Source organism: Pinus tabuliformis, chromosome Q (genome assembly GCF_031772625.1).
Source record: "Pinus tabuliformis cultivar Carrire ecotype Pingquan chromosome Q, CPIR1, whole genome shotgun sequence".
In the NCBI taxonomy this organism is placed as follows: Eukaryota; Viridiplantae; Streptophyta; class Pinopsida; order Pinales; family Pinaceae; genus Pinus; species Pinus tabuliformis.
Window position 1 is genome coordinate 31,768,836 of NC_142296.1, and position 27,107 is coordinate 31,795,942.

Below are 27,107 nucleotides of genomic sequence, written 5' to 3' on the forward strand. Positions count from 1 at the left end.
ATTGAAACAACAGATCGATCAGATTGCCAATACACAGAAAATAAGGGGAAAGAAAGTAGAGAAATATAGTAAGCAACATAAAGACACAAATGATTTTTAATAAGGAGTTCACCCTATTCTCCAAGGCTACGTCTCCGGTCCAGCTTCAGTGGTGGCCTTGTTTTATTGTGTCTTACAGTAGAGAAATTACAATACAGGGACTCAATATGAGTTCTCCTGAAGCAAATTTTGCTTGGCAGGGTGGTTCTTGGATTCCCCAAGCCACTCAGAGTTCACAGACTCCTTTTCTTCCTACCAGCTCCGTGACCCTTGGTCTACAGTGGAAGAGCCAAATGTGATGCTCAGTCCAGACAAATCCCTCTATGGGAAGGCTTGAATCTTCAAGCTCGGTGGTGCTTGATGCTGCCTGTGGTCAGCTCGGCCCTCTGTCTCCTCTGCTTGGCTTTACTGCTCTCTGTGTTCACTGTCTCCCTTAGTTGCTTGGACTCCTCTCAATTCGGGTTTCCAATTAACTCTTCTCTTCTCTCTGTCTCTTACCACTTGATCTCTGTTCCGACTGTCTCTATTCATGGCTTTAGTCATTCGATCCCTATGCCTGTTCGGTTCCTCTCCCGCCTGTGTTGATTCACCTTCTGCAGCTGCGCTTGGAATTCCTTGTTCGGCGTCAGCACGATCGCTCAGGAAGTGGCCACATGTCTCCATCTAACTGGTGCCAGCATGCTTTGTTGGTTCGTTTCTTTCGTTACGTCGTGTATGTGTTCTTTCTCCACCGTGGCGGTCAAATGGACTCCAAATCTCTTTAGAACTCGGCTTAATCCCCTATCGATTCTGCTTCCTCCATCGGGCGCAATCTCAGCCGTCCGATCTGGGCTCCTCCAGATCCAACGTCATACGCATGTCAAGCGCGGTTGACTTGCTCGACCGATAGCACGCGATCAATGGCGGTTTTTCTCTCACCTCCGCTGCCATGCGTCGATCGCTGAGTGGGATTGCTCTGCTCTCCTCCAAAACCTCTTACCGTTCAAGGGCGCCCCGATCAATACCGCCGGTTTTCCAGAGCGCGGATCTCGCCTTTTTCCTTTAGTGCTTTTTGTTTCTCCGCCCGTGGTTCTCCGGCTCCCAACGCGACCGAGTGGTTAAGGCTCTTCCATTTTGGTCCTATTTGCTAAAGCGCTAATCACGCATCAAAATTGCCTCCTTTTCTCGATCTGGGGCTCCCAGTGGCTACTTTGACCTCTTGCGCAGTCTCCATGGGCCTCGGACAATGTGCTTTGACCGAGGTCCTCGTCGTTCTACGTTGGTGACCATTGCCACTGGTTCGAGGCATTTTTGATCACTGTTTTGGAATTTTCAAGGATTTATTCAACTCGATACAATCAAGGTTCTTGACAGTCTTTTGTGGATCCGATTCGGATCAATTTCTTAACGTTGTTAGGGTGGTTATAGCATATGTTTTTAGGGAGATCAACTTCAAAGGAAATTATTTTTTGAGATAATGTTTAGAATTCCATCAAATCAATCCATTAGATACAAAAGGATTGTGGGATTCCAAAATGTGATCATAATAGAAAACCAAGAAAATTTGGCATAGTTTTGGCGCCTTTTTTTTTTAATTTCATGGGAAAAATGTCATTGCATTTTTACCACTTGATACCACACATGTGGGTTGTTTGAACATCTTATGGAGTGCAACTCTTCTCTTTGATTAGTCCACTCACATGTTGGAGTTGTTTGAGGTTATTATTTCATGATATATTATTTTATTGACCTTACATGAGTTGGTTAGCTCACGTTTTGGAGATACCACTTATTGGATTATTTTATTGGCTCGAAGTGATTTCAGACCATGGTTTTGAGATGACACACTATTTGAGGAGTTGTTTAATAACAACCTACATTTTTTTGTAATTTTCTTTAAGTTTGTTGGAGATATTGTAATTTGGGCATGAAGGCTTGTGGATCTAGAATATTGTATTCATGAGTTAGTTGAGGTTTTCTCCAATAAAAGAAAACTCACAGTTATTTATATCTTAGTTGAAGAATAATGAGGAGAAGACACTAGTCATGCCTTGCAAATTATGTAGTCTTGTTTATTTTGAAGGTTTATTTTAGGGTTGTATATTGGAAATCATTTGTTTTCATGTATCTTTGAGGAAGGAGATACTACAACACCATAGAAAGGAATCATGCTACATTTAGACTCAATGTTGAACTCCATTATAGGATGGTATGATTTCGTTGGGTGGATTAAACTGGTTCTGACACATGCTTTCTTGTTTGAGTGAACTTAAATCTATTGCATGAACCTAAAAGCTTAAATGATTAGTCATTTCTATGTTGGTTTATTCAAATATTATCGAGAGGTCATGGTGGATATAAAGCATGATGGGACCAACCCTTTGAAAACTAGAAACGAATTAATGAATGATTAATAGAATAATTAATGGTTTGATTGTGCAGATGGATATTTTCGTTTGGAGGGTTGATTGCGTGGTACTTGGCAACTATTGGGTTTGAACACCTGTCCGGTTCTCGGTTTGCATACTCTGCCTTGGGTTTACTCTCCCGCTCTTAGTTCACTTGGCATTTTAGTTGTTCTCTGCAACTCGAGAGGGTTTCTCCGTTGCTCTGTTTTGTCTGTGGCTTGTTTGACACGATGGTACTCTGGCTTCGGCCTCGGCTCTGGTTGTTGTTTCCATCGATGGTTTGCAACTGTACTTGGTTCTGTTGTCCAGTACTTGCTAACACAATGCTTCTGCATGCACCTTTTACTCCGTCGATGAGTTCGAGGGACTCAGGGTTTGGCCCTCCGTGGTCTGCTACAGGGTTTCTATGGTGTCTGGTTCTGGTGGAAGTTTATTGTAGCCTCTATTCCATTTACACACTTAATATAGTATCGTTGTCTTTCTTTGCTGAGCTCTTCTGTGGATTAACTGCTATTTTTCCGTCATTGCTCCTGGTTGTTGCCGTCGAGGATCTCAACGTTCGGCTTCCGCTTCTCTGCAAATGATGGTAAGCATTATTTCTTTGATTTAACTATTCAGTTGCTTTTTCCCTTTGTTCTAAGGGTTTTTCTCCTGTGTGAGCAGGGTCCCTTTGATGGTTGGCAACCCATTGAGGCTATTTCTTCCATCCAACGCTGCTTCTCAGGTATGTTCCATATTCACAAACCCTGACTCTATTTTAGGTTCTTTTGTCTCTGAGTTCTTCGTCCCCTGGTCACTAACTGGCTAGGTGGTTTCCTCTTGCAGGTAGCACGTTGGTGCTTCAGGCATGGTCAATGGCTCTGCTTGAAAGTCCCGTTGCCGCTGACCCCAAACGGGTAGGGTCTTACCCTGTTGTTGCTTATGGGTGTTTAGGATTCTTGTTTAGTTGAGCCTCGGCTCCCTCTCTGTCGTTAGGACAACTATGTTGATAAGTTGATTTTTCTTTAGCACGAAAGTCACTGTTGTAAACGTGCTTGTCACTGTATGCGGTCTCGGCTATGCATTTTCTTTAGCGAACAGGAATTGGTTCTGGTTTCGACACTTACAGTTTAGTTCCTTTGGTTAACGCCATTGGGGTTTTGAGTCGGTATTTATTTGGAACGAGCAGTGTAATGATTTACTCCTAGGCTTGCTGGACTGTTATAACTATTTATGGAACTGCTACCTTAATGATGTAAAACAAACTCAGTGTTTTAATGGACATGTACCTGGCAGTTGTCATTTTCATTATATGCTTGTATGGGCTCTTCTGGTTATTCTTGTGACTATTTGGATTTCAACGCACAGTATAATCTGGTAGCTGTAGGCAGACTTTAATTCTCCTCTGTGGCTTCACTCGTGGGTTCACTGTATCTATGCTTGCTTGCTCTCGGTCGCTCCTCTGTTGCCTGTAGCAAAACTCGATTTGATTCTTTCCTCTTTGTCAATGTACAACACTGTATTCTTTTTATGCAACAACACTGATAGATAACTAGGAAAAGAAAAAAAGTAAATAAGATGATCTTCAGTTATGAATGGACACGGATGATCTTTTTGCAAAAGAAATTCTTGTATGTTGTGTTATTATAATTGTCTTGTTCTTCGCCCCAAAAATTCTCCCTCTCAAATGTTTCATTTTCATCTTTTACATGAGTTGCTAAGCAGTTTTAGAAACTGCCAGCAGTTACAAGAAAATTTTGTTTGGTTAACTGTCTACTGTTTCTTTACACCTAATTAATTCAGAACAACTACTAAAAAAGAAAGCTAAATGAAATTAAGAAAAACATAACATACTGTTAACCCCTAAATGCTAAACATTTAAAAGAACTGAAAGTTTAAGGTACAATGACCTGTCCAATCTGTCTACACGTAACCTGTGAAACAAACACTCTCTTTTCTTGTTCACCCTGAGACAGATGCTCCTGCATCAGGCTCCTAGGGTAACAAAAATTCATGGCTCCGCTCCATGAGTTCTTCGACAGAATAACCTGCATGTTGCAGCTGTGCCGTGTCAAGCCACGAACTGTCCTCAATAGGACGGTTCTTCCATTTGACGAGGTACTGAAAATACTCTTTCCTGCGGGTTCGCTTGGCCACCTGTGTGTCGAGAATTCTCTCGATCTCAAGGGGCTGAGTCGAAGGCATTTTCTTCGAAGGCATTTTCTTCATCCAAGAACCGCTTTCCTCCTGGGCATCCCATTTTGGCCATACTGTACTCTTGTATTCAGAACTAGCAGTGTATGGAAACAGATCTACCACATTAAAGATAGGTGAGATACCTATTCCTGGTGGCAGCTGTAATTCATATGCATTCGCGGAGAATTTTCACAGAATTTTGCAAGGGCCAATTTTTTTAAACTTCAGCTTGTTATATTCACCCCTAGGGAACCGTTCCCTGCGTAGGTGTGCGAGAACTTCATCTCCCACATTAAACTGCACCTCTCGTCATTTTAAATCTGCTTGTTGTTTATACTGCTGACTATTGTCCTGCAACTTAGACTTTACCTACTCATGTAGGTCACTCATCGCCTTGGCGAAATCTTCCCCATCAGCACTCCTCCGTTCCAACTATCCTAGATCCCGTAGTTCGTGCACTCTGCGGGGATGCATGCCATACAAGATCTGAAAAGGACTGTATCCTGTGCTTTGGTTCGATGAATCGTTATATGCGAATTCCGCCTGGGCAAGTATGCGATCCCACATTCGTGAGTTTTCTCCAATCAAGCTCCGTAGCAGCTCCAATTCACCACTTCCATTTGTCCATCGGTCTGTGGGTGATAGGCGGAGCTGAAACTCAACTGCGTGTCCAATTTCTTCCACAAGGTGCGCCAGAAGTGCCCTGTAAATTTCACGTCCCTGTCGGAAATAATGGACTTAGGTAGGCCGTGCAGCCTGACTATTTCTGTAAAAAACAAGTGTGCTACGTGAGTGGCATCACTAGTTTTCCTACAAGGGATGAAATGTGCCATTTTTGAGAATCGATCCACCACCACCATCACAGAGTCATAACCTCACTGTGTTCTGGGTAGACCCAAGACAAAATCCAAGCTGACTGAGTCCCACGGTCTACTTGGAATAGGCAGTGGTGTATAGAGTCCCGCATTCTGACTGTGTCCTTTTGCCAACTGACACACCCTACATCTAGTTACAAATCGCTGCACATCCCTTTGCATCTTTGGCCAGTAATAAAAATGACTGAGTTGTTCCAAGGTTTTGTCGATGCCGAAATGTCTGGCAAGACCTCCACTGTGCTTCTCCCGAAGGATGTTCTCCCTCATCGAACAGTCGGGAATACATAGTTGTCCCCCTTTAAACAACAGCTTCTCCTGTAAGTTATAGTCCACCCATGGACTATTGTTCCTCAACAAAGGATTTTGGTAGGCTTCATAAGCCTCCTTGAAATCCGCATCTGTCTGATACAAGTCTGTCAGGTGCTCGAAACCCAATACTTGTATCGTACTCTCCTGTAAGAGCAAAGCTCTTCTGCTCAATGCATCTACTACCTTGTTGGCCTGTCCACTAATATGCTTCAAGACAAACATGAAACTCTGCAAGTACTCAACCCATTTTGCATGCTTGTGGTTCAGTTTATGCTGCTGCATAATGTACTGCAATGCAGAATTATCAGAAAACAAAACAAATTCATTCCCCAGCAAATAGTGCCTCCAATGCTTTAATGCTTGGACGATAGCATAGAACTCCTTGTCGTAAGATGAGTACTTATGCCTACTTTCATTCAGTTTTTTGCTGAAATAAGCAACAGGTTTGTCTTCCTGGCTGAGTACGGCTCTAATAGCTGTACCACTTGCATCACAATAAACCTGAAAAAGCTTGCTAAAATCTGGTAATCTTAGGATTGGTCTTTCAGTAATCTTCTTCTTCAGCAGTTGAAAGCTTTTCTCTGCTGCCTCAATCCAACGGAAAGGCTGACTTGCCTTTTTTATAGTATCCAACATAGGTGCGCAGATCTCACTAAAATTTCTTATAAACTTACGGTAAAAACTTGCCAACCCATGAAAACTACGTACCTCGAACAAAGTTTTTGGAGATCGCTAGCTAATGATTACTGCAATATTCTCTGGGTCCATCTTCAGCTCATTTTCTGCAATCACAAAACCCAAATAAACCAATTCTTTCTGAAGAAAAGAACATTTCTTAAGATTTATCAACAACTTGTTTTGCTGCAACTTATCCAGCACACTTCGAAGGTGTCGAAAATGCTCTTCTCTGGTTCTGCTGAAAATCAGTATATCATCAAGATATACAATCACGAATTTCCCGATGAATTCTTTTAACATCTCATTCATCAATCACATAAAGGTACTAGGGGCATTACTCAATCCAAATGGCATTACCAGCCACTCATACAGTCCTTCATTGGTTTTGAAGGCTGTCTTCCATTCATCCCCTTCCCTGATTCGAATCTAATGGTAACCACTCTTCAGATCAATTTTCGAGAAATATGCTGCCCCGCTCAGACAGTCCATCATGTCGTCCATCTGTGGTAACGGAAACCTGTACCTGATGGTGATCTTGTTGATGGCTCTTGAATCTGTGCACATCCGCCACTCTCCTCCTTTCTTGGGAGCTAAAACTGTTGGGACTACACAGGGACTTAAACTTTCCCTTATCAACCCTTTATCCAACAATTCTTGTACCTATTTTCTAATCTCCTCGTTATCTTTAGGACTCATTCGGTATGCTTCCTTGTTTGGCAAACTAACTTCACGTATAAAGTCTATGTGGTGACTGATACTTCTCTTAGGAGGCAATTTATCCGGCAAATAGTCCACTACAATGTCACTGAACTCCTGCAACATGTTCTGAATTTCTTCAAGCAAGTCTGCAACTTCGGTGTGCAACACCATTTTTTTTGGCCTCCTTACAACAACATACTTTATCTCACTATCCTCGATCTATTTTAAAAATTCCTTTCCTCCCACCAGCAACACTTTGGTCCCGCTAGTTTCTGTTGCTTCCTCCTCCTTGATGGGCACAAGCGTGTGCTTAATCCCATCCTTGACAAACTTGTAACAGTTTGTCTTTCCATCATGAACTACCTTCCTGTCATACTGCCATGGCCTTCCTAGCAGTATATGACATACGTCCATGGGAATGATATCACAAATAACCTTGTCTTTATACTTGCCAATATGGAACTCAACTTCAAACTGTTCATCAACCAACAGCTGATGGCCTTTCTGAAACCACGACACCTTATAGGGAGTGGGGTGCTTTAGCCACTTCAAACCCAAATCCTCCACCATTTCTGTGGCAACCAGATTATCCGTACTCCCACTGTCGATAATCAACTTGCAATATTTTTCGTGTGACTTACAAACTGTCTGGAATAATCCTTTCCTTTGAGTTTGTTCAGTTGTCTCCTTTGTTGGTTTCAGTAGTACTTTATTCAAAACTAAGGCTTCCCCTGTTTCCGGCACATTCCCTACTTCCTAGGGTGTTGCCTCTGCTTCCTCTCGCTATGCGACATACGCTCCTCTTTGACCAGCTTGTTCCCCTTCAGGACACTCAAAAGACCTGTGCCCCCACTTGTGGAACTTGTAGCACTAGTAGGCAGCTCCTCTGCCTCTGCCATTTCCCCTTCCTCGCTGATATGGCCTTCCTCCTCGAGTGCTGTCTCCTTTTTCTGTTGTCCCTAAAGTCTTGGAATTGTTGCTTTCTTCACTATTGTTGGCAGTTCATCCCCTGCCATAGGATTGTCCTCTTCCTCTGCCAGTTCCCTGTCCTCTCCTGGCATTCTGTTTTCTTGTGATCTTCTCCTCTGCCTTTATGGCACTCTGGTATGGTTCTTCTATGTTCCTTGGGGAAAGAATACTTATTTCATCCAAAATTTCCAGCCTCAGGCCATTCACAAACCTAGCTGTCTTTTCCGGGGTGTCTTCCGTATAACCAACTCTTAAGTTCACCCGATAGAATTCTCAATATATTCTTTTACTGACATTCCTCTCTACTTAAAATTCTGCACCTGTCGATGCAGGGCGATCTGGTAGTCCTTGGGCAAGAACCTGCCCTTCATTTTGGCCACCATCCTCGGCCATTTCTTAATAGGAAACTTATTCATCCTTCTTCTCTCTGCTTGGACGTTGTCCCACCACAAGGCCGCATGTCCTTTCAGCTTGGTGGCTGCAAATTTGACCCTCCAGTCTTCGTTGACCTCTTCACATTCGAAATATTTTTCCAACTCGCTAATCCAGTCCAACAGTACTTCTGTGGACAAGCTGCCATCGTAATTTGGAATTTCTGGTTTAGGCTTGCTGCTAGCCAACAAGACTGACCTCAACAATCTGATTTCAGGTCCTTCCTCATCCGATCCATCTGTCGCAACTACAACTTCTTCTTCGTTGTCATCTCCTACCTCCGGATCCCTTCTCCTTCCTGCTTCGACTACCTCCAAACGGGCACTAAGGATCCTAATCTCTTCTCGTAATCCTTCCTCTACTACTCTCCGAGCACCTCCCCCACGACCTCGTCTTCCAACTTCCATTTCTTAGGAAAACTCCAGAACCTGCTCTGATACCAAAATTTGATGGGACCAACCCTTTGAAAACTGGAAACAAATTAATGAATGATTAATAGAATAATTAATGGTTTGATTGTGCGGATGGATATTTTGGTTTGGAGGGTTGATTGCGCAGTACTTGGCAATTGTTGGGATGGAACACCTGTCCGGTTCTCGGTTTGCATACTCTGCCTTGGGTTTACTCTCCCGCTCTCAGTTCACTTGGCATTTTAGTTGTTCTCTACAACCTGAGAGGGTTTCTCCGTTGCTCTGTTTCGTCTGTGGCTTGTTTGACACGATGGTACTCTGGCTTCGGCCTCGGCTCTGGTTGTTGTTTCTGTCGATGGTTTGCAGCTGTACTTGGTTCTGTTGTCTAGTATTTGCTAACACAGTGCTTCTGTGTGCACCTTTTACTTCGTCGATGAGTTCGAGGGACTCAGGGTTTGGCCCTCTGTGGTCTGCTACAGGGTTTCTATGGTGTTTGGTTCTGGTGGAAGTTTATTGTAGCCTCTGTTCCATTTACACACTTAATATAGTATCGTTGTCTTTCTTTGCTGAGCTCTTCTGTGGATTAACTGCTATTTGTCTATCATTGCACCAGGTTGTCGTCGTCGAGGGTCTCAGCGTTCGGCTTCCGCTTCTCTGCAAACGATGGTAAGCCTTCTTTCTTTGATTTAACTGTTCAGTTGCTTTTTCCCTTTGTTCTAAGGGTTTTGCTCCTGTGTGAGCAGGGTCCCATTGATGGTTGGAAACCTGTTGAGGCTCTTTCTTCCGTCCAACGCTGCTTCTCAGGTATGTTTCGTATTCTCAAACCCTGACTCTGTTCTAGGTTCTTTTGTCTCTGAGTTCTTCATCCCTTGGTCACTAACTGGCTAGGTGGTTTCCTCTTGCAGGTAGCACGTTGGTGCTTCAGGCATGGTTAATGGCTCTGCTCGAAAGTCCCATTGCTGCTGACGCCAAACGGGTAGGGTCTTACCCTGTTGTTGCTTATGGGTGTTTAGGATTCCTATGTAGTTGAGCCTCGGCTCCCTCTCTATCGTTAAAACAACTTTGTTGATAAGTTGATTTTTCTTTAGTACGAAAGTCACTGTTGTAAACGTGCCTGTCACTGTATGTGGTCTCGGCTATGCATTTTCTTTAGTGAATAGGAATTGGTTCTGGTTTCGACACTTACAGTTTAGTTCCTTTGGTTAACGCCATTGGGGTTTTGAGTCAGTATTTATTTGGAACGAGCAGTGTAATGATTTACTCCTGGGTTCACTGGACTGTTATAACTATTTATGGAATTGCTACCTTAATGCTGTAAAACAAACTCAATGTTTTAATGGACATGTACCTGGCAGTTGTCGTTTTCGTTATATGCTTATATGGGCTCTTCTAGTTATTCTTGTGACTATTTGGATTTCAACGCACAGTATAATCTGGTAGTTGTAGGCAGACTTTAATTCTTCTCTGTGGCTTTGCTCATGGGTTCACTGTATCTATGCTTGCTTGCTCTCGGTCGCTCCTCTGTTGCCTGTAGCGAAACTCGATTTGATTCTTTCCTCTTTGTCAATGTACAACACTGTATTCTTTTTATGCAACAACACTAATAGATAACTAGGAAAAGAAAAAAAGTAAATAAGATGATCTTCAGTTATGAATGGACATGGATGATCTTTTTGCAAAATAAATATGCTGTGTTATTATAATTGTCCTGTTCTTTGCCCCAAAAATTCTTGCTCTCAAATGTTTCATTTTCATCTTTTACATGAGTTGCTAAGTAGTTTTAGAAACTGCCAACAGTTACAAGAAAAATTTGTTTGGTTAACTGTCTACTGTTTCTTTACACCTAATTAATTTAGAATAGCTACTAAAAAAGAAAGCTAAATGAAATTAAGAAAAACATAACATACTGTTAACCCCTAAATGCTAAACATTTAAAAGAACTGAAAGTTTCAAGTACAATGATCTATCCAATATGTCTACATGTAACCTATGAAACAAACACTCTCTTTTCTTGTTCACCATGAGACAGATGCTCCTGCATCAAAGCACATTTAAACATGGAGGTATAATAGCAATTTCAGTCTTTTGAGATCGAAGGTATCATTGTTTCAATGGTTGGTTACACTTCTACAAGTTAACTAGTTCAGATTTGAAAAGTAACATTAATTTGTTGTAGTTTCAACTTAGGTCATGGTGTATTTTCTGCCCTTATAACATGTATCTCTCTCACATACTAGAAGATGATGTTAGGGTGATAAATTTGAACAAAAATAATCCATAAGCAATCCCAAACTTTGAGTTAAAACAATATCACACTTTATGACATGATGTTTATGGCATGGACAATATTCAAAATATTTCATATCGTTGTTATAGTTATAAGAGAACAACGATCTAGGCAGTACTAACTAACACTTGAAGATTACATTTTTTAAGTACTCTCAAGGCAAAGTTTAAAATGCAGTTCATTATTATATTTAGAATTTACAGGACCACTAAAATGTTTCAAGTTTCCATGTAAGTTTTTTTTTATCATACCATTTGAAATATTTTTAGGGAACCACACATAAACTTGATAGGTTTCATTGAAATTGTAAATGATCAGTAAATATGGTTTATATCATTATTTTATTGATGTGGTGTCTGGTTCATAAAATTTATTATCAAATGATCACATGGATAATTCATTTTCTTTTGTTATTTATATTGATAAACTATGATTGAAGTATGTAAATAGGATATATGGTAGAAGGTGATATCAAAAGAGTGGTCTTGTAGTAGTGGAGTTGCAAGGAAATAATGTTATCATAAAATTGGAAGAGATGCAAATGAAAATATTTGATTCCCATAATGTTTTTTGTGTTGACTTTATTGTACAAGAAGTGGAAAATGCAACAAAAGAAAAGAAATCCAACCAGACGAAAAGAAAAGATGCAACCATTGCAGCAAGAAAATTTGATGCAAGCGAGTGAAGATGTAGCAGAAAAACAACAAGATGATGATGGTTGCAGCACATTGAAACCATAATGATGGGGGGGGGGGGGGGTTAGGGTAAACCAAGTGGAGAAGGTGCAAATATGGAGTGTAGTAAACCGATTGGAGAAGATGTAAATATGGAGTGTAGGTGTGAGAGATTAGTTACAATGGTAGATTACAAATATGTATATTAAAAAGAAGACAAATGACGATTTGTATAGAGCATGGCTAAGAATGAAGAAGAAAAGAAAGAAAAGAAAGATATTTAATGATTGTTATTTTATCAATGATCTTGTGAGCAAGATGCTCATACTTTTCCAACCGAGTCTAATGCAGGAGAATCCCTAAAAGTATAGCTAACATGTGTGAATATTTCATTCAAGGTTATTTAATAGAAAGTATTACTATATACTGGGATAGACCTTTGATTGCAAAATTTTGTATGACTTGCTTTATATTGAAAGTTGAGACAAGTAGATATGCAGGAGGCTTTGAAGATAATGAAATTCTTCCATCATTTAGCCTAGCAAAAATAATATAAGCTTTCAAACAAAGAGATAATCTAGTAGGAGAAGCCCACAATCAATTATAAATATTAGTAGATCAATTTATGGAATTCACTCAACATTATTGTTGTGCTAGAATATGTTGTATATAGGAAATCAAAAGAGGAATACCAACTTTGTGCTATTTGTAGCAACAAACACTACAGTGTGTGCACAAAATAGGTAGATCTCGCAAGCTTCATCTTTGCTTCATTAATCATGTCAAAACCTACAAGATTTGGATTGTTAGTAAGCAGATCTTTCCCCATCAAAATGCTAAGTTTGGGTTTGGAGTTGACGAGAATATAGGAATCACATCCCTAAAAGTGCAAGAGGGTCCCTCATATAAGACATGTATGATGTCTATATAGGATTTATTTGTACTATAATTTATAAAACAATATATTGTTAAAGGAAAAAACATAATGTAATACAATATTTCTTGTCCATAGTGAATTACATTCAACCATTGGAATAGAAGCATTGTATTTGGAGTTCGAATAGTTAAGGTAGTGGTAAGGCCAAAAGCCAATGAGCACAATCATAATTATAGAGTTTCTGAATGAACAAAGGCCCTTTGGATTTTTGAAGATCTGGAGGTTTTCTTGAAGAGGAGTTACCCACATTTTTGTAGTGGTTGTAGAGAAATATGTGCCTCTTGATAAGCTCTGTGAGTTGTAAGAATGCATGAGTGTCATGACCATTGTTAATAAGATTTGTATAGTTATATGATACTTTAATTCTACATATTTGCTTGTACTTTTGGTTTATTTAGGATTTTTTCAATTGAATTGCAAACCATGGTGGTTATTTACTTACAATAATAGAGAAATTCCATTATATACATGTAATATTGCAAGGAGTCAAGCCTTGGCATGCCATAATGTTGATTATAGAGAGAATGTTGGAGTTACAAGTGCACACCTCATGTTCTTAGACTTACAATAATAAAATCAAGATAAATCATTTCAAAACTTATATAGTCAATATTCTTAGTGCCTTTTTCAATTACATATAAATGTTATGTTTAGAAAATCAATTAACTTTAATAAAAAAGGAAATGAAAGTTAACAATGTGGATGGCACAATAGCTTTCCTTTGTTGCGACGGCTAGGGTTTGGCCCTAGTTAGCCACTCCTCCCTTCTCACTTAGTGTTTCCCCGATGGAGACGTTTCAGGCTCTCATGCCTTGAAAATCATTGAGTTCTTCGGTGTCTTCATCCATCGCTCTGAAATAATCTTCAGTGATGCCCTCCTCGACGGTCGGTTCTAAGTCTTCGCATTCTGTCATGGAAAAGAGTCCATGTTTTCTATTAGCGGTTGGCTCCTCAATGTCCTTGGTCTCAAACTACAACGGTTCCAAGGGTGTTGTATCTTTTGCGCCCTTTAGCAAAAGAAAATATGCAACCATTGTAGCAAGAAGAGTTGATGCAAGAGAGTGAAGATGTAGCATAAAAACAACAAGATGATGATGGTTGCAGCGCATTGAAACAACAATGATGGTGTAAATGAGGGGGGATTGGGTAACTCGAGTGGAGAAGATGCAAATATGGAGTGTAGATGTGAGAAATTATTTACAGTGGTAGATTACAAACATGTGTATTAAAAAAAAGACAAATGACTAGTTGTGGTCAAGAAAGAAAATAAAGATATTTAATGATTATTATTTTATCAATAATCTTGTGAGCAAGATGTTCATACTTATTTTAAAATGATTATTGTTAAATTTTATAGAAAAAAATCTATTATTTTAATTTATTAAGAAAACCAATTTATTGATATTAAAAAAAATAAAAATCTTTTAAACTAAATTTGTAAATAAATGTAACATATAATTGGTTATTAACAAATTAATTATTATGATAAATAAAAAAGTATTGTTTAAAAAAAACTATTTTATAATTTTGAACACGTTAACTATTAGTATTTAAAATGGTTTATACAGTATCGTATGCGAGATTTTTCACGTGGCACTTATTGAAGTGACCATGCACGCTAGACTGTCAGCCCAGCCAGCACGAGAATCATTGTTATTCAGGAAAAAGATAATAAACGTAAAATAACCTCACTGTCTCGTCTCTCCCGATATTTCCTTCACTCGCCTCTATGCTCTCCCTACTGCCATTGCTGTGACAAGACAAAATTCCAGTCGATTCCAGATTCCCCACTGAACTAGGCAACGGCCATACCATTGACAATACAGGGAATGGTAATGAAAGCTTAAGCATTGCATGGATAAAGAGGAAGTGGCTACTTGAAAAAGGATAAATGCTAATGATGGGTGGGTTATGTTTACAACGGTGTAGTAGATTATTATTGAGTGGAGGTTAATGAGTACATACCATGTATAAATGAGCACTTTGAAAATAACGCTTATATTAGTAAATAAGTGAGATTAGTTTGTTGGTTGTTGATTCTTTGTTTGGAATTTGTTGGATCTTATAAGTAGTGTTTATGTGGCTTGTAATTTGGCTTTGATGGAAATATACTAATAGTTTTGTGTGCACAATGCCTTCTCTTTCAATTTCCTTTTTGGTATCACAACCTTTGTGGGCTTGACTCCCTCCGGGGGGGGGGCAAGAGGATGGGAAAATTCTAAGGATTAAATTTGTCCTCTGTACATAGTTAGTTAGCTTGAGTGTTTGTTTTGCTATTATTTCAGTGTTGAATTTAATATTGCTTTTAGTGTCTCCCTAGGGCGTGATTGGAAGGAGTGACCAAGCAGATCAACCACTGAGTGTTCATGACACAGTTGTATTCCTTTCTGTGTGTGGAGCCAACATTTTGCAACAACCATTGCTGTGTTAAATATGTGGTGATCGAGCTGGTGGGTGACCCAGTGTGGTGTGTTTCCTACCCAAGGAGACGTGCAAATTGAACGTCGTGAAAAATTGATGTCTGTTGTGAGTGGAGAAGCGCACCAATTTTGTTTTTGTTTGGGTCCTCACTTCCCCATAGAACCACATCTTTCGGCACTTGCAATTTTGGAAGATAGGGACCGATGTTGGAATCGCTTCTCTGAGACTTTATATCTTCAAAATTGTCAAGAGTGCTCTCTGTTCACGGATGTGCAATCTTGGCATAAACTGCAAAACCAATGCTTTCACTGACTTGAGAGGCCTTTGCTCTATGGCTAACTACATGTTTAAAATCATGTAAGCCATCATTAGAATGTTTGCCACTCCAATTCCTTTTATGTTATCCATAAGATGTTCACACTCTTTAGAATGATCAACTGAAGATCAGAGGTGAGGTTGTTCTATGTTTGTCATTTGATATAGCGAAGTCCAATGCCACTGAAGGCTTTCAGATCAAAGTGTCAGTAGACCTTATTACAAATATTTTGAAGGATGAGAGGTTAAACTCCGATGGGGATTGCCTTGCAGTGGTCATGGATTTTGCAGATGATAAGCGACATTGAACATGTCATCTAAAGCTTGTCTGTTGAACATAGAAACAAGACAAAAGGGCAAAGGTATTGTATGGATCGTGAGCTCGTCCACAACCTTTGGAAGGAAACCGAGCTCGCTATAGGAGCAATCTGACTGAGCTGAATTCCAATAGATTTCCCCGATTGTTTTTTCAATGTGATAGATGCTTAAGGGCCATGGGGATAAAAATTCATTTGTTAAACAAACAATGCAGAGAAAAAAATTGATTTGTCCAATGGTTGTGCTTATCTATGTAGGAGGCATGTATGTCAGTCATTAATTATTGGTATATGTTATATTTATTTTTTTGGGTAAAATTATATGAAGAACCAATTAATGAACAAAAGAATATAATTAAACTTGTGGTTCTCAATGTTCTTCGATGTTGAGAGAACACATTGCTAGATTAATTGTGTGAATATGTTATATGTTGATGCATCTCGTTGTGCTTTGGATTTCAAGAACATTAGTTACAGGTTATGTTATGAGATTAATGTGTGTAGAAAGGTCAGTTGCATAATTGACTTATGGATACAGTCTAGTATCGATATTGTCCTTTGGGAGATCGAGAAGCGTCAATTATACAAAGTTTGTCAAAGATGGTTAGAAGCGATTATGTCTTAAATGAGTTGAATGGGAAACTCAAAGATTGTGGTGGTGAAAAGAATGTTGTCTGGGAGACTTCAAAGTGGGGATAAGTGTCGAGGAAGACCATTAAGACAGATGTGACATGTGAATTGTAATTTGTCATTCTTGTAATAATCTTTGTAATGATGTAATGTAAGTATTAAAGGGGGGACTTGGAAATAATGCTTACATTAGTAAATAAGCAAGATTAGTTTGTTGGTTGTTGAGTTTTGTTGAGATATTTTCTCAACAAACAATTCCTTGTTTGGAATATGTTGGATCTCATAAGCACTATTTATGTGGCTTGTAATTTGGCTTTGATGGAAATATACGAATAGTTTTGTGTGCACAATGTCTTCTCCTTCAGTTTTCTTTTATATTAAGAGAGAAGTAGCTTAGCTACATGGATGGGAGAATGTAGATGGAGTCGATGGTGCTTTAGGCCTAGTGAAAGAGCTAGCATGTTACAAAGAGTTCAAGTAGTACGTGAACATCTAAGTGTGTTTGCTCGAAGTTGTAAAGCCTAGCCAAAGGTGGGATGCATTCGCCAAAGTTGTTGTAAGCTATGTTATTAAGATATACATGTTTTAGCATGATAGCACATGATGTTATCCCTCTCATGCATAGAGAGGATGAAGGAACAAGTTGTGGAATGAACCATTTGAATAGGTATGACATGGTATGGTGGTAGGAGTAGTCCTATGCTAACTTGAGGTTAGTTTATTGTAAGACCTATTATTAGGCATACATGTTGTAGAGAGAATGTGATATCTCATGTGAGATGATTCATGAACCATGTATTAGAAAAAGTGTCCCGGAAAAATGACCAATACAATCACCGGTTACCCATGTATTCAATGGATGGTAAGATTTTTATATGGACTTCATCAAAGATATTGGGACCATGTTGATCTCCTCTAGTCAGATTTAAGGGGGAATTGATAAGGTAGTTATGATAAAATTGACCCAATCATAGAATCAACTTGATATGGTAATGAATGAGTTACCTTTCATAGTTGGCAACTTCAAGTTTCTGTAATTCCCATATTCTTTTCATATTAATAATCAATTTAGAGGCATAATAACTTTATTGTAAGCTCACTTTATGAATCTTCATGGCATTTTCATGTTAAATAGTTTGCTTAGAGGCATGATGACTTTATTTTAAACTGCCTTTGAACCATTATAATGGCAGAAATAGTGAAAAATAATATAGAAATTGTTTTAAAAGAAAATCAATATAATCATTATAAAGACAAAAATGGTGAAAAATAATATAGAAATTGTTTTAAAATAAAATCAATATAATCATTATAAAGACAAAAATGGTGAAAATGCAATATAGAAATTATTAAAATAAAATAATCTAATCATTTCTTAATAAATATAATTTATATTAAGTTAAATATATAAATTTTGTATCTAAATCTATTATAATGTGTGATTATGTATTTTATTATCATTATAGTTCTCGATTTCATTTTATAAGACTACTTATAGTAATTCTCTTTGGAAATAAATAATGAAAGTCAAAACACCCTTTCAAAATAAATTCTGAAAGCCAAAGCACATAAATCATGGCATTTTATAGAAAGATAACACACAACAATAAGGTATCAATGTGACAAGTTGTGAACCATTCCATAATCCATTTAAATCAAAATTATGAATACACACTTAGTGAGAAGTGATTCCTTTTTGAAAATAAATAATTTTTGATAATGACAAATCATAAAATGTTTAATTTTTTGTTAACAAATATTATAGTTGAGGTGGTGAATAAATTGAGATATGATAACTTATTTATGATTTATAACCTATGAGAATTATATTTCAAAGGGAGATTTATAATACATAAAAGTGTTACTTTTTTTGCCTTTCTAAACTTTACATATTGTTATGCAATTGACATAACATAATTGTATTATGAATGTATATTGGCCTTAAGCATTGTGGCTTTCTATATATTGTTGACTTAACGTACTCAATTTGGTTGTACTATGAATCTATGTTGGCAGTAAAAAAAATGTTTGCTAAAATTTTTAAATTTTCAAGTTTAAAATTTTAATAGGTATTTTGTAAAAGAAAAAGCTAAAAAAAATAGTTTTTTTTTTTGTTTTAATTTGTCATTATCAAATTTTTTTCACTGAAATTGTAGTTTTAGTTACAGATCAACTGACTTTAATATCTATAATCCATGAGTTGAAAATAATTATGGTTACATTTTATAAAAATATTCTTATTATTTTAATTTATTAAAAAATCAATTTATCAATTTATAAACTAAATTTGTAAATAAATATAACATTTAATTTACTATTTAGTATTAACAAATTAATAATTTATTTTTTAAATTTATATTATATGATAAATAAAAAATATTAAAAAAAAACATATTTTATAATTTTGAACCCATTGATTATTAGTATTGAAAATGGATTATACAGTATAGTATGCCAGATTTTTCACATGAGATAAGTATTATTCCAATTTATATGGTATGCGGTGTGTTTGTTTTTATCGAACTGACCATGCACGCAAAACTGTCAGCCCAGCCAGGACGAGAATTATTTTTATTTGTATTTACATGTTGGCTTCAAGCCACCTGACAAAATTCACACTTTAATTTACACCTCTTTACCAACTGTGATTATGCAGCCACTGACTTTGACTTAATTTATCTGCCCAATAATTTCCTTTCCTCAAAAGTTTACGACCATGCCTGATATTAGATTTGAAGTACGTAGGTCCTTGATCCATGAAATATGTATAATTTCATTTATTTTCAAACTCCAGGTTAAAGTGCAATCTTAGCCATGCAACTCAATCTCTGTCCGTTGAATTAGATTCTTTGATCTCTTGATTGAGGTAGGATTTATTCTCCAATGCTATTGTAAGTTTTGTTATTAAGATATATATGTTTTAATATGATGTTATTTTTTTTTATGTATTGACAGGATAGAGAAAAGAGTTGTGGAATGAATCATTTGAATAGATATGACATGATATGGTGGTAGGTGTAGTTGTATGCTAATTTGAAGTTAGTTTGTTGTAAGATTTATTATTAGGCATATATAGTGTAGTGAGGTGGCACATAGAATTATATATGATCAAGTTATGAAATAAACGTTTGAATAAGTATGAGTGTGACACATGTAGTGGTATGCTAGCTGAAAGGGGAATATGAAATCTCCGGATGTGAGATGATTCATGAACTTATAAAAAGTGTCCCATAATTCATGAACTTAGAAAAAGTGTCCCAAAAAATGAATAAATGATAGATCGGTTATCTATGCATCCAATGGAGGGTGACATTTTTATATAGATTTCAACAAAGATATTGAGACTATGTTAATCTCTTCTAGTTAAGTTGAAGAGAAAATTACTAAAGTAATTAAGATAAACTTAATCCAATTATATAATCAACTTGATATGATCATGAATGAGTTTACCTTTAGTAATTTTATGATTTTTTATTTTATTTTAAATAGTCTATTTAAAGACCTAATAACTTATTATAAGCTAAATAATAATGACTTTATTTTAAAATAGATTTGAACATTATACAGACCTAATAAAAAACAGTATAGATATTATTAAAAAAATAAAAATCCAACCAATTTTTGATGAATATAAATTTGTGTTTACTTATCTATTATAATTATATTTCTATCTCTCATTCCCTTTGAAAATAAATAATAAAAGCCCACCCACAGAAATCATGGAATTTTATAGAAAGATAATACATAGCAATAAGGTACCCAGCTAATTGGCAACCATTCGACCAATCCATTTAACTAAAAAGAATGAATACCCACTTAGTGGGAAGCGATTCCCCTTTGAAAATAAATAATGAAGCCCCGTGCACAGCAATAATGGGATTTTATCGAAAGACATTGCACAGTAATAGGGACATGGTTCATGAAAAAAGAAAAAACCAGAAGTACATAGATTACCAAAACATCCTTTGACAATAAATAATGAAGGGCAATCCACAGGAATAATGGAATTTGATTGAATGCACAGCAATATGGATCTGGTTTTTATTAAAAGGAAGAAACCACCGAGTACAAATATCACCAAAATCCTCAGTCATCTACTGGCCGAGGAAATTGGAACAAGGTCACAAAGTGTCATAATAACAATAAGCTTTACAAAGAAATGTCTACGTTAACAAACCGAAACAGATGCACAGATTGCAATGGGTGATGGCATAATATTATGATAATTATTACATGTTAAATGGCTTCTTCTTCCTCCTCTTCATAACCAGCGTCCTCTTCTGCAGTTGCATCTTGGTACTGCTGATACTCAGAGACAAGATCATTCATGTTGCTCTCAGCCTCAGTGAACTCCATCTCATCCATACCCTCACCAGTGTACCAGTGCAAGAAGGCCTTCCTCCTGAACATGGCAGTGAACTGCTCACTTACTCTCCTGAACATCTCTTGAATGGAAGTGGAATTCCCAATGAAGGTGGAGGCCATCTTCAGCCCTGTGGGAGGGATGTCGCAAACGCTGGACTTGACATTGTTGGGGATCCATTCTACAAAGTAAGAGGAATTCTTGTTCTGGACGTTGAGCATCTGCTCGTCGACCTCTTTGGTGCTCATCTTGCCTCTGAACATGGCGGAGGCCGTCAGGTACCTGCCATGCCGAGGATCTGCAGCGCACATCATGTTCTTGGAATCCCACATCTGCTGGGTCAGCTCAGGAACGGTCAGAGCTATGTACTGCTGAGACCCCCGTGAGGTCAAGGGAGCGAATCCCACCATGAAGAAATGCAGCCGAGGGAAAGGGATGAGGTTCACTGCCAGCTTACGAAGATCCGAGTTTAGCTGCCCCGGGAACCTCAAACAGCATGTAACTCCACTCATTGTTGCTGATATCAAGTGATTCAAGTCACCAACTACACAAAAAAAACATATTAGTGTCAGCCATGAAGCCCCTCACTATCACTAATCATAACAGTAGTAACCAGGTACGTTTGATGTAAATTTTGAGATGAGAATTATTACTATTTGGTTCATAGATTTTGGGAATATTTAATAATCAGGGGATTGAATGAGGTCAAAATTTGATTTTTATTTCAGTTTTAAATGAACTTAGTTCAAGTAGTTCGGTCAGCAATTTGTTTTCCTAGCTGTATACAGAGACTTTTTGTAACTTACCCTATTTATAGGGTTCATGAAATACCTGTATCTGGTATAATAATGTCAGCCAATCAAATTAAACTAAATTAAGTGAATATGAAACTTTGAACCTAAAGCTCTAATAATTATAATAATTATAAGCTACTTTACCTGCTTTAAGCACTTGCTTATTCAAGATGAGATGTTAAACTTTACTTGATATGTTTAGTGCTTCTTTCAATAATATTTGAAATGAGGTTACATCATAGAACCTGATTTCATGTATATAAAGCTCCCACACTTCTTACAGTTGCAATAAAGTTGCCATAAATACATGAAGTAAAACTACCTTAAAAATGAAGAAAAACAACACACAATTATTATTATACATACAGCTGGGTGTGGTCAATTTGAGAGTTCTAAAGCAGATGTCATACAGAGCCTCATTATCAAGAACCATGCACTCGTCTGCATTCTCCACCAGCTGATGAACAGACAAGGTAGCATTGTAGGGCTCCACGACTGTATCAGACACCTTGGGAGAAGGGAACACTGAGAAAGTAAGCATCATTCTATCTGGGTATTCTTCCCTGATCTTGGATATCAACAGAGTACCCATTCCAGAACCAGTGCCCCCTCCCAGAGAATGGCATACTTGAAATCCTGCACAAAACAACATAATCACATTTAATCCCCTAAACTCTATGCAACACAAAAACACGAACTGCAAAACTCCAGGAATTATTACTCACAAGTATATTAACTCCCCATTACACAACACATTCATACCTTGCAAGCAATCACAGTTCTCAGCCTCTTTTCTCACTACATCAAGAACAGAGTCGATGAGCTCGGCTCCTTCGGTGTAATGACCCTTGGCCCAGTTGTTCCCGGCCCCAGACTGGCCAAACACAAAGTTATCAGGCCTGAAGATCTGCCCATAAGGCCCTGCCCTCACACTGTCCATGGTTCCGGGTTCGAGATCCATGAGCACTGCCCGGGGGACAAATCTTCCACAGCTGGCCTCATTGTAGTACACATTTATCCTCTCCAACTGAAGGCCACCACCAGGGGAACCACCCTGATACCTCCCAGTGGGATCGATCCCATGCTCGTCACATATAACTTCCCAGAACTTTGCTCCGATCTGATTCCCACACTGCCCCCCTTGGATGTGCAGAATCTCTCGCATTTTCGAAGCAAAACTAAGCTAAGTTCAACAAGCACTTGACAGTTAATGGCGAAGGGAGTAGGTCAGTGAAGGAGTAAGGGAGTCTTCCTCCAATGGCCCTTAAATCTTGAGAATTTGTCTTTCAAAGCTCTGGGGTCACAGCCAGTTGCCGTAGAGTGCAAATCTTGTCACACGCACAGACAGGACAAGACAGGATGATGATGATGATTCCACAGCTCCTAATTTTCCGTGTTATTTAATCCTCTCCACAAGACAAGATAGTGATCTGACAACTCATAGATTTCTGTGATGTTTATTGATAGGCTCCAGGGTTGCTCAGTGAGGAAGGTGGTGGCACAGTGGCACCCTCATCTTCCTGTTTACATTTCTCATCTTCCTGTTTACATTTCTGGGTTTGGTGGGGTGGATTCTAATCCCTCATCCATGGACACCCTGTTAGACAGCTCAACACTTTCTCACCCCCTTTTACCCTCTGGACCTCCTGTGATTTCACTCCATAACACACAATTCAGATTAAAGGTAGTTGGTATTGGCTGACAAACATTGTTCTCGCAATTTGACCATGAAATTATTGCTTCTTTGGTGGTTAAATATGGTTCAAATTTTGCTTATTTTGGTCGCTAAAAGTGGTTTGTATTTTGGTGGTTAAATAGAGTTAAAATATTAAAAATTGATGGTTAACTAAGGTTGAAGTATTTAAATCATTTTAAAGATTTGATTTAAGATTGTTGCGTTTTTTTATTGTTAAATATGGCTTAATCATTCAAACGAGAGCAGTTTAATTTTTAAAATTATATATAACTAAAATTAGTTAAACATTTAAATTATATATAATTAAAATTAGTTAAAAATAAAATGTTTAGACAATTGATTGGCGTAGACTAAATGGTGATAGGGTGTTTTTTTAAGGTACTCAATAGTGTAGATGTCACTGAGTTGACTGTGGGTGATTTTGAAGGCTACTCCAATCACAAGTTAGACATGCAATCATCTCAAATTCATATTCTCTGATAAACCAAAAAAATATTTAAAAAATAAAATAAAATTAATGATCAAACTAATGGCTTTAAAATTTAAAATACTTTACATTTATAATGATAAGATCAATAAAATAAAATAAAATAAAATAAACTATTAACATTTGGAATATTTTTATTTTTATTTTTTATTATGTGATCTGAAATTTAAATTTAATATTTATATTTGTTAGGATGATGAATTTGTTTTTTGAAATAATGAATAAAGGTATTTTAAAGATGGGGAATTTCATGGTTTTAATTTGATATTTTTATTTTTAACATTTAATTGGTTGGTTTTAACTTATTTTAGATTTGATTTTACTTAGAGAATTTAGTTTCCTTTTTATTCAGAGAATTTAGTTTTTTTTAATGATGAAAAGCCCAAAGTTTTTACTTATTGCTTTATTTTATCATCAAATAAAAAATAAATATGTAAAAGAAAATATTCATGGAACTTGACTTATTAAATTATAATAGCAAAAGTATAATAAGAATAATTAAATGAATGGAGAAATATGGATAACGCACATTAAGCTCCAATCACAAGTAATTTTTGATGTAGCATTTTGATTCATGGAATGTTAAAAAATGACTATAATTCATTTCATTTTTACTTTTAGCATGCCTTTTTCTCTTAGCACAAGGCATAATCACACTCCGTGGGATTTGATCCTAGGTAGCCTTGCTAAGGAGGCCCATCCTCAACCTTGTTGACGAGGCCCATCCTTAACCGGTTGTGCTAGTGAGACTTGACTTTGTTTTCATATTTGAAGGAACACAACTAGGGGGATTTGAACCTTGGTTCTCTTAGTTTTCATATATTTCACATTTCTTTGATCACCAATTGAGGACAATTCATTTCCTTTTCTTAAAAAAAAATATTAATTTATTTTTATTTTTATTTGTATTTTAAAATTAATTTTGCATTATTTTAAAATTTTAAAATACATCATTCCAACCATCACAATCCATACTATAATCAGTTACAGTCTATCTCTCGAGAGTTAATTGTTAATTTAAGAGAAAGTATATCACAATCACGCATCTGCTACTGAAAACTACTAAAATTGTTAGAAACATAGTACATAGAGAAGCAAAATAACTACATAAAGACATATCATATGATCAAGAGTATGAAGTAGTCACTGGTGCATGGTCTTAGTCACTTGTACCAGCAGGAGTAGAAGGTTTAATCTCACATTGGAGATGACTTTCCAGGTGAGCTAGTTGAGCATCCAAGCTAGCCAAACATGAGCGTTGATATTGTTGCACCCTCTTGATCTTGTTTAAGGAGGAGACGATATCATTATGGTCTTTGTGCTTCTCTTTTGAGACCTTGCCCAAAATAGTTTTCATCTACCACTGGAGGGCGATGGAGTTTAGGTACTAGCTCTATCTTCCCCTGGTATGAGCAGGGTCAAGAACCTAATCCGTTACTTCCTCCAAGATTTGGGAGTTGGAATATGCCTAGCAATCATTAGTGGTGAGGGTTTCAAGCTCGTGCATTTCTTCATGAATGTCATGAGGTGTAGCAGAGTGAAAAATGGTTGTAGCTTCCTGGGCCTATGCCTGGGCACGTGGTTGGCCTTGATGTCCTCTACCACTAGCTCCCTAGCAACTACACATATGTTGTTGAGGCATTATACACCAATAAGAAAAAAACTAGGTAAGAAAACTATCCCATAATAGGCCTAGTGTTGAGACTAAAAAATTTGAAATAGATGAAAGGCCAAGAGATACAAAGGATTTGGGGTGGCCCAAGACAACAAGAATAGAAAGACCAGTAAAGCAAGGATGCAGAAGAAAACCTTCGGGCAGGGTCACCCTCTCACTAGGAAACACCAAAGTGCCCATCACAGTGTACCCCCGTAAAAATTAAAACAAAACCACGAGACTTGTACCACAAAAATCAGAGCCATAGCAAATAGTAGGAATAGAGAGATAAGCCTATAACCTGATATCACTAGCCCACTTTGCACGAGTTGACAAATTCGCATACACTGAGTGTGTGGTGGCACCGCCAACAACTTCAACCTCCAACGCTAGTGAAATCTGTAGAGTCTCGTGGCATGAAGTCTCGCGTACCTAGGTTCTAACTATGGTCCAAAATATGGCATCCCAAGCAAGCAGTTGTTCCCTCTAGACATAGATGTTGAATTAGCTTGCATACAAGCCCAAGTCACTGCCACTTCATTCCCAAAGGCAAGCGCCCCCGTCTCAAGAAAAGGCGAGGATCACACCATATCTATGCAATCTTTTCTCCACGCACAAGCCTGACATTGCTAGACAACTGAGAAAATAATCCCATCAGCGACGGGGAAGGAGTCAAGGCACACCATAAATTCTGGAGAGTAGAGTCTCTCTTCACACGACAAGAGGATAGAGAAAGACTTAACATTGTAGTGAATGAAGAATAAACAATTCACATGTGTTATGCATGAGGCAAGATGGTCACGCCACACCCCGTCTTCAATGTTGTAAAAGGCAGTGGATGACAGACAACCCCAAACCTCCATTACCAAGTCGCCCATAAAAAAAAAATTGTATTTTCATTAAAATTTATTATTTATATAACATTTCTTATAATTGTTTTTAGTTATATTTTGAATATATTAATCAAAACACATTACTCATTTTTTACTTATTAATCTTTATTAAATTTTCTCTTCCATCCCGTTTATAAATTATTTATATTCACATTAACAATAAATTAAATTAAAAACTCTTATTTATATCAATATACATATTAAAATATTTCTCTCACCTATTATTAAAGGATAATAGTTCAAATAATGAGAAAGTAAATTTAGTTTGCTCGCCTTCAAGTTCAAATCCCATATGAAATATTTCACCCCTTGTAAAATTGTCCCTTACAAGTGTGTCTTCACACATTTGATAAGATAACTTTTAGCAAATGATCTATTTCTTATAATTGAAAAAAAAAACTCCTTCCTAATTACATAACGGTATTTCACGAAACTTTCAAATAATTTTAACTCTCGTAAAATATAAGATATATAATCATAACAAAATATTTAATAACTAGTACACTCCGCTTTCAAAACAATGTTTTTATCGTTTCTATAAAATGGTGAAATTATATGTATAAAATTATACATTTTTTTATTTTTAAAAATGTTTTGTTAGTGCTAATTATTATTATTATTAGTTAAGATATAAAATTGTTGTATAAGATTTTATTGTTATAGAAC

The 27,107-nt window shown here is 37.2% G+C and overlaps 1 protein-coding gene across 1 annotated transcript; it reads right to left on the reverse strand.

Annotated features, from left to right (window-relative positions):
- Window positions 1-20,476: 20,476 nt before the first annotated feature.
- LOC149218127 (tubulin beta chain-like) lies at window positions 20,477-23,232 on the reverse strand. Its single transcript, XM_089383822.1, has 3 exons — window positions 22,474-23,232; window positions 22,078-22,347; window positions 20,477-21,461 (listed from the first exon to the last, which is right to left on the reverse strand). Exons 1-3 carry the CDS (start codon window positions 22,874-22,876, stop codon window positions 20,791-20,793), a joined length of 1,344 nt encoding a protein of 447 aa, XP_089239948.1. The 5' UTR covers window positions 22,877-23,232; the 3' UTR covers window positions 20,477-20,790.
- Between the last annotated feature and the right edge of the window lie 3,875 nt (window positions 23,233-27,107).